General features: G+C 36.0%; 1 protein-coding gene across 1 annotated transcript in view; it reads left to right on the top strand.

Moving 5' to 3' along the window:
- The first annotated feature begins 930 nt into the window (after positions 1-930).
- mmrn2a (multimerin 2a) overlaps positions 931-9268 on the top strand; it is a 35721-nt gene continuing 27383 nt past the window's right edge. Inside the window, exon 1 of the mRNA XM_051125616.1 lies at positions 931-1345. Within this exon, the coding sequence (XP_050981573.1) occupies positions 1005-1345 (341 nt within the window). The 5' untranslated portion in view covers positions 931-1004. The remainder of the gene's footprint in view (positions 1346-9268) is intronic.

Raw genomic sequence — 9268 nt, 5'->3', positions numbered from 1 at the left:
CAATCAATGTTGTAGACTTATGTATAGTACATACAGTGTTATGTTTTGGAGAAATATAACATTGAGTGGTGGATTCGTTTTTTTAATTTGTTAACCAGATCAACTAATTCATTGGCAAGATATGTTTAAAAGAAGCAGCAGTTTGTTCAGAAATCAGATTTTGCTAGTCTCAATAACTCACTAAGTTGTGTTGGTAAAAATAGCAACAGGTAACGCCAGTAGCTCACCGAACGCACGTCATTGAAATAATGGCGTCCCCCATATTCCAAAATATGTATAAAACGACTTGGATTTTTTAAATAACGTAAATCTTTCATGGGGTTTCTACCACTTATTTAATTTACATTATATTAAGCCATACAAGTGTTAATACCCGGGCTTCCCTTTTAAGCTATTTGCTACTGAATATACAGGAAAGAGAAAAAAATATACAGAAGTAGAGGGATGAAATAGTGGAGTTTCCTCTTAAACGGAGTACTTTTTTATAGTGGTATTATGTATAAAACCATTGTTCTTTATCTTCTCGTAATACACTTACATTCAGCTTTAACATCCCTTTCCTGAGCTACTTAGTGTGGAGTGGAGACAAGAGCAGCAAGAGGTGATAAGAGCTTAAAAATGCTGGTGACCAGCCAAGAGAAATGGACTGCTTCCTCACGCAATACAGTCGAGTGTGTCTGTCCTCTGAGCACCTCTGAGCATGTAAAGCCTGAGAGCTGACGGGCCTCATTGTTCCAGGCTCCGCGACCTTTCCACGGGGGAGTAAACTGGACGTGGGAGGGGGTCACATTTCCGAGGATTGTTGAAGGTCTTTGAAACTATTACGATGAGGGAGGGGAATAGATAGAGGTGGGGGACGCAGGGAACGGAGGGGAGTGGACTGACAGGAGAGGGGAGGGAGAGGATAATTTTCGAGATGGGGGGCGGAGAGTTTCCATAAGGCATCAGGGAGCAGAACGGCTTCACAACATCTTGTTCTTCTGTGTTTTGAATAGCACACAGATATGGTGGTGCTGAGGTTGGCCGTGCTACTCCAGGGGCTGCTTCTCGCAGCACGATGTGAGGTCAGAGCCAGAGACCCAGAGGTAGAAGAGGAGGACGAGCTGAAGGAGATGTCAGATGGACGTGGATGGGACCATAGAGTTCCACAGGCTGGGTTTGGAGCACCTCACCATGGTCAAGGACTAAACAGGCAGAGTCTTGACGTCTATGGATCTGTCCACCATCCACTCAGACATGGACACCATAATCCCACTCCTGGACATCTTTCTCCGGACGTGCCCGAGGGAACAGGGGACCCGTCAGATCCATCATCTGCAACTGAGACCAGTTTACTTCGCACTGGGTAAGTTTTGCTGTTCCTCGTTCATTCATCATGCTTTATTTGATTCAAACCACATTATACAAAAACAAGGGGTTGTCCACTAGGGTAATGCTCCCATAATCTGCCTCATTATGTGCATATCATAAAAAACGTGCATGGTTTTAGAGCTCATTATTTATCCTGGAGAGCCACCCAGGTTGAAGCAGAGCAGCAGCTTGTGAGGTTATAAAAACAAAGTGAAGCTGGTTGTCTCTCCATCATTTCCTCAAGTTTCTTATCTCCTGTGCTATCACTTTTGATCAGTTTAATACATCTGAGCTGAATAAAAAAGTCATCTCTTTTAAAAAAATATGCCACATGAGACTGAAGCAGAGCAGTGTCTGTGAAAACAAAGTGAAGTTGGGTTCCTCTGCATCACTTCCTCAAGTTTCTTATCTTGCCCATTTCTGTTACAATCAGCGTTAGACTGAAGTGGAAGGTAAACACAGGAAAAGCTTTCCAGCAACATTTGGAGGTACCTGTTACTAAGAAAGTTCTGTACTTAAAGGTCCATGTACTTAAAGACCCCACATCCCCTCAAAGTGTTAAGAGTGCCCATATGTTTTCTCTTAACCCTGGCTAATCCATATAATTCAGCCTAATTACCTGGAGCTCATAGGAGCCGAATGTTTCCTGTGCTTTGAGATCAGACTCGGTTTAATCTTTGTACAAGAGCTGGGTCACTCTTTACGTCAACCCGCATACATACATTACACCCCAATTTGCTCAGCAGACTTGAGTCTCTGATAACGCCCTCCCTACAGTCTTTGTATTTAATATGTTGATTAAAGGAAGAACATCTGGTTTAGGTCTGATTAAGAACCCATTGCAGACCCATTCAGAATTGAACTGAGAATTGCATCTGAAACTCCAATTCATGTGGTTACTGAACTGGGATTTATTTTAATTTGAGGTAGCAAATATTGTACATTTGTGTTTGTAGTTTTTAATTAAATATGTATTTTTTCAGAAAGAATTAACAGTAAACATCATCATACACAACAAATGAGGCATTTACAGAAACATTTAATTATTTTAATGATTTAATTTATTTAAGTAACAATAAACATTATTATACATAAAGTATTTACAGGGACACTACCAGTCAAAATGTTTTGAACTGTAAGATTTTTAATGTTTTTAATAAAGAAGTCTCTTCTGCTCACCAAGCCTGCATTTGTTTGATCCAAAGTACAACAAAAATGGTAATATTTTGAAATATTTTACTATTTAAAATAACTGTTTTCTATTTAAATATATTTTAAAATGTAATTTATTCCTGTGATTTCAAAGTTGAAATTTTAGCATCGTTACTCCAGTCACTGGTAACGTTACTATTATGATTTGCTGCTCAGAAAACATTTATTATTATTATTATTATTAAACAGCTGAGTGAATCTTTTGTAACATTGTAAATGTCTGTCATCACTTTTGATCAATTTAAAGCATCCTTGTTAAATTAAAAATTATATATTTATATATTTTATTTTAGATATTTTTTATTCATCAAAGAGTACTGAAAAAATCTAAAAAAAAAAAAAAAAAATCTAATAAACTGTTTTAAATATTGATAATATTAATAATAAAATGTTTCTTGAACAGCAAATCAGCATATTAGAATCATTTTTGAAGGATCATGTGACTGGAGTAATGGTGCTGAAAATTCAGCTTTGAAATCACAGGAATAAATTACATTTTTAAATATATTCAAATAGAACATAGTTATTTTAAATAGTAAAAATAATTTTAAAAATGTACTGTTTTTGCTGTACTTTGGATTAAATAAATGCATGCTTGGTGAGCTGAAGAGACTTCTTTAAAAACATTAAAAAACTTACTGTTTAAAAACTTTTGACTGGTAATGTATTTAAAGATGATTTTTAATAATCAATTGCATTTCCATTTATTTTGTTATGGTAATTTATCTTTTATGTTTTGATGTTTTATCTTTTATCATTAAAGCCTAGATTAGGGTAACATGAAAGGTTTGTTAAATAACAGGTGGACTTTAGGGGAGGTCTCGGTCTGTGGATGAAAGAAAAGATCTTTTTTTAGAGATGTGATGTCTTGGCACGCATGGACAGCTCTGAATACTCTGAAAGAAAGACAGAGCGACAAAGAGAGAGTTTGATGCCCAGGTGCACAAAATTAGAGGGAGCTGGAGTGCTTACAGACTAGGAGGAAAATAGGAAATAGGAATGTTTTGTACTTTTGTGGAAAATTGAGTAAGAATTGTCGGAAATCATTCAAATAGAAATTTCACTTCGCAAAGTTTCTCAAGCCTTCTGAACAAAAACAGCTGTTGGAATATCACAGCAAATCAAATGTCAAAACAAATTACATGTTCCTGTGAAACAAAACCTTGTTTTGCCCAAGTCAAATAATCAAGACACGTCTTTTGTCTTTAAAATCCCCTACATTTATCTGAATGTGGATGTTCTGACCTGACACTCTCTCCGTGTCCGTGTATTCAGTTTCTGTATGTCAGATCCCCTCACACACACTTCTTTCTCTGCTGTGGTTTTAATTAATCTGCTTTCATCCTGGGTCTGCCTCAGGAAGCAGCTCTAGTTTACGACCTGGCTATGAAAAGGTTTTGCATACAGTTTATTTCTTGGGTCTTAACCAATCTCAACAGTGGTCTGTTCGTCAAAAAGCCTTGTTTCTTTTTGTACTCAAATCAATATAAACTCACCATTTCATTTGCTTATAATGGGCTTCATTTTTTGGACTAGAATCAGAAGAATGACATGGATGGGTTTTATCTATTGCAGCAGCTGTACAACAGTGAGAGGCAATGAGAAGCCTGTATAGGGGATCCAAAGTCAAACTAAATCCTCCATTAATATTCAGCCTTAAAGGAGAAGCCCACTTCCAAAACAAAGATTCACATCTAATGCACTCACCCCCTTGTCATCCAAGATGTTCAGGTTTTCCTTTTTTCAGTCGTAAAGAAATTATGTTTTTTGAGGAAAACATTTCTGCATTTTTCTTCATATAATGGACTGATATGGTGCCCCGAGTTTGAACTTCCCCCAAAAAAAAAACAGTCCAAGCAGAGTAAGACAAGACGAGCGTTTGGCATTAAAAAGTATATAAATTGTATTATTTTTATTAAAATAACTGATCGTTACGCTAGATAAGACCCTTCTTTCTCGGCTGGGATCATTTACAACCGTATTTGGGATCGTTTGAAGTTAAACTGCATTTTGGAAGTTCAAAATTGGTCCATTATATGAAGAAAAATGCAGAAATGTTTTCCTCAAAAAACATAATTTCTTTACAACTGAAGAAAGAAAGACATGAACATCTTGGATGACAAGGTGGTGAATAAATTATCTGTAAATTTTTGTTCTGGAAGTGGACTTTTCCTTTAATATATCAACTCTGTATACAGTAGGATAAACGTCTGCTGATAAAAACATCAAAGCAACTTTTCAAAGCTCTTTCATCTGTAACAGGGATTTGTATACGTGCCTCTCCCCAACTAGTAATATGTTATGACTTGGGATGTTTATTATTTTACAGTGTGGTAAGGAAAATATACTTCATTCAAAATACACTACCATTTAAAAGTTTAGGTGTCAGTAAGATTTTTTTTCATTTTCTTTCCCTGCATGAATACATTAAATTAGTCAAAAGTGACAGTAGATTATACAAAAACAATATCATTTCAAATAAATGCTATAACTTTTTATTCAAAAGATTCAAAGTAATCCTATTTTTAACATTGATAATAAGAAAAGTTTCAGAAATATTAGAATGATTTCTGAAGAATCACGTGACACTCAATACTGGAGTAATGAAAAAGTTAAATAAATTAAATTAGTGATGAATAAACTACATTTTAATACATATTAAAATAGTATATTTTTTAAATTGTAATATTTCACAACATTACAGTTTTGCAGCACTGGTGAGCATAAGAGACTTCTTTAAAAAAAAAAAATCTTACTGACTCCAAACACTGGAACAGTGGTGTACATTATCTGAAAGTAAATGAGATCTTGTTCAGTTTAGCTTCTTAAGTAAATATATATTGTCTTACGGATGTTTAAATATTTGTATTAATAAAAAGACAAAATACTGATTAGGAGAATGATTTTTTTGCAGTACACTCTCTGGAAAAAGACACAAGACCGACGGAAACTATGAAACAAAGGGGCTAAAGGTTAGAGGTCATGTCAGTCTGTATGCGTGGAAGTCCGTGGGTATCTTCGTTGGATAAGGATCCCAGGATGAGGGATGTTTGCTAGAGGGACAGAGCGTCAGACGCTTCCTTCCTGTGAGGGGACACTAATCGGCAAAAAGCAGTGTGCTTACATCAGAATTATATGGCAGGAAGTGACATAAAGTCTGATTCACGGCTGAAAATGTGCTGATTAGGGAAAAGGAGCTGTTGTATATGAGTGTAAACCAGTGGTTCTCAAACTGGGGTATGCGAGGGGGTAAGTGAACAAAATACTGAAATGTACCATTAATTTAATTATATTAAAAATAAATTATATTCAACTGAGCATGTGTTTCTCACAAGCAAAATATAGTGTGTGCACCTTCTACAAATATACAAATATGTACAAATATATATACTGGGGTTCAATTGTGTTAAGGCATTTAAGCACATATGAAAAATATTATTTATCAAGCCTGTAATGACCTAAATTAATGCTGAAAAAAAAGCATTTTTGGCAAATTTTGGTCATAATGACATATGATTTTTAACGTTTACGACCATTACAACACCAGATGTGATTCGATCTTGCTAAAACTTTGCACGCTTGTTTAGAATCACCTGTCACATGGTTTTGTGAAATTTTGAGTTTTTGTTTCGTTATAGCTTGCCAAAGGGTAAATTTCAACATTTTTTGATAATTATTGACCTAGAGAGTCCGAAGAATTGCACTACATTGTTTTTTTCAAGATTGAACGAAATACCTAGGACAAGTTCACAAAAATCTTTTTTTTTTTTTTTTTTTTTTTACATTTTCTCAGTCATTTAACGAATGGTTTCATTGACAGCAGTGGTTCTAGAGGCAAAGTTGTTTGGAATGAGAAGGTCTATCATATGAAATGAATATTGTGTGTATATATGAAAAACTGTGCAATATACCATCGTTTATGCCATTGAAACTGCTGTGAGCCAAGGATTCCAACGACATAAGAAACTTGAGCTTGCGACTGATTGTTTGGGAGTTATGAGCGATTTCATACTTTGTTTGCTGTAGCGCATCCATCAGGCGGATTGGGGGAAGCCTTAGTTACGTTGTTGGCGGTGTGAATACCACCATCCCTCCAATTTTCATGTTTCCACGACTTACAGTTTGGTCTGCACGATCAGTTTTTACCCATATTTTTGCGGTCAAAATGTGCATCTAAGTGCACATCTTGACTTGACCTCTGTTTGCTCTGTTTACACCCAGTTCTGTACGTAACTTTTTATCAACAAAGAAAACACTGATTCAGTTTTTTGAACAAGAAAACTCATTAAATGGAGACAGAAAAGTAAATTGAATGGACTGACAAATAAACTGCTTAATTTGTTTTCCTTTTTGTATCAAGCGTGCCAGAATTTGGCTCCAGATCGTTCCAGCTCAATTTAACCTCTTCTAAGGTTTACAGAAGGTAACGTAAACCAGAGAAGGCGGCACCGAGAAGCAAGTCTGTTGTGCACCATCCTATAATCCTTTAATCCCAGTCTGCCCCAGAATAAAGCAAAATCAAAGGCTTGTACACTATAATGATTCACATGCTTTAAGTAACTTGTCTTGAGATCTTTAATCCCTTTACCTTCAGAACCTAAATCAATGAGCACATTACAGTCAGATTAGTTATCATGACAAATATAATGTCAGAAGAATGACCAAGTAATGCTGGAAATACTCCAAACACCTTGACATCTGCAACACGATTCCCCTCTGTTTGACAGTTTTATTTTGTGTGTATTACCAGAAAATGTACTTGGTTGCACAAGAATCACCACTTGGATGTTTTGCCTTACTGTGACACTTTGTGTACTGAAAATGTGAGTTGTTTTTTGTCACACAGTTTATTCTGTTTGGAGACAAGCAGTAAAATTGTTTATGTAAGACTAACTGTGGCATGCATGGTATACAGTTTGTATTTTGTTGCAGCTTAGACCTTGCGTAAACCTCTCTAGGATAAGTCACACTGTAAATTTAATAGTCTAATGATTCAAGATGTATTAAGTATCACAAATCATCCTTAAAAAGTGCTGTTGCTTGCTTTTCTTGATGTTACCATCCCAAGGACCAAACGAGTATGTTTGGCTTATAACTGAAGTGAAACTTTGCTTAACTGATTCATTTGACTTTTTAAATGTGTCATGGACTGTGAGTTTAGAACCACGCTATATGCAACCTGGCGTATTTCCAGTCATTTAGTCATCAAAATTCTTTCGAAAAGAAACGGTCCAGTTGACCTGATCTGCCCCACATTCATGTTTGATAAATGGAGAGACCAATAGAAAGTACCGAACGCATTAACCATTGACCAACGACTGAAAAATTACACTCAAAACAATTCACAGCTCGGCAGTGGATGCGAGGGATTTGGCAGGGAGCTTTTGACCCGTCTTGCTTGTGGACTATGAATCATACAGCAAGAGGATTGAGCAACCAAAAGTTAAAAAAAACAATTTCAGGCTGATGTTTCTCCTCAGAGGGCCATTTCCAAATACATCTGCCCACAGAGCCTTATCTGTCCAGCTTTTAACTTCAACAAACCTCTGATCTCTGCTCAGTGTTACTGGTTTACTCATAATCAGTAAAAAAGACTCTAATGATGTAAAATAAGCGCGGGTCATCATCATCAGCTCTGCCGTGACCTCAGGAAAAAAAAAAAAACTCACAGATGGACCCAATGAAATCTTAGGGCTGTGTTTTGTCTTTGTGGTCAGCCACCCTTAATCAGTGTATGCAACCAACCTCTCTAAACCTGTGACGGGGTGCCCTTTGTGAGAGGCAATCACTTTTCTATTTTGTTTATCTCCTATTTGTCTATCTTCCTAATTTGTATACAACACTTTAGAGCAGGAACAGGGTGTTTGGGCTTGCCCAGGTCAGAAGGGGACTCTGTTTTTTTTTTTGTTTTTTTTTACAGCGTTGTTAGTCAGTGGAGATCTTTCCATCTCCCTAACTACCAATCAGATCAGGGATGCCATGTTTTCAGCACTATTATAAATGAGTCATGGTTTTTTGGCAAATAAACACCTATTCTTTGGTTTCTGGTTTGAAAGGAAGCAAAGGTGTGCCAAAAAAAATTTGGATATGGTGGACACAGTGTGTTGATATGAATGCAAATGTTTGCAATGTATTATAAACCAATTTTTTTTTTCCAGTAACTAAGAAATGCAAAGTTAGGTTTTTCACATTTCAGTTAAACTTGGGTTAAAGGATTAGTTCACTCCTAAATTAAAATTTCCTGATCGTTTTTTGATGTTCATGTCTTTCTTTCTTCAGTTGAAAAGAAATGAAGGTTTTTGAGGAAAACATTCCAGGATTTTTCTCCATATATTGGACTTCAGTGGGAGCCAATGTGATGTAGGTCCAAATTGCCATTTTAGTGCAGCTTCAAAGGGCTCCATACTTTCCCAACCAAGAAATAAGGGTCTTATCTAGGGAAACAATCAGCCATTTTCTAAAAAAAAAATAGATTAACCACAATTGCTCGTTTTCTACTAGCTCTGCAATGCATCTTTACACTGTAAAAACTCCAACTTGCAAATTGTTCACTCAGTTTAAAAATGTAAGTCAAGTGGACACATTTTTAAGCAAAATGTTGAGTTTACACATAAAAACAAGTTAACTCAATGTTTACTATATTTTTCTCAATGAACACAAATAAGAAAGTTGAGCAAACTCAGTATTTTTATTTCTTCATTTGAGC

Source organism: Labeo rohita, chromosome 13 (assembly GCF_022985175.1).
Source record: "Labeo rohita strain BAU-BD-2019 chromosome 13, IGBB_LRoh.1.0, whole genome shotgun sequence".
NCBI classification, from domain to species: Eukaryota; Metazoa; Chordata; class Actinopteri; order Cypriniformes; family Cyprinidae; genus Labeo; species Labeo rohita.
This window is presented reverse-complemented; position numbering and strand designations above follow the sequence as displayed.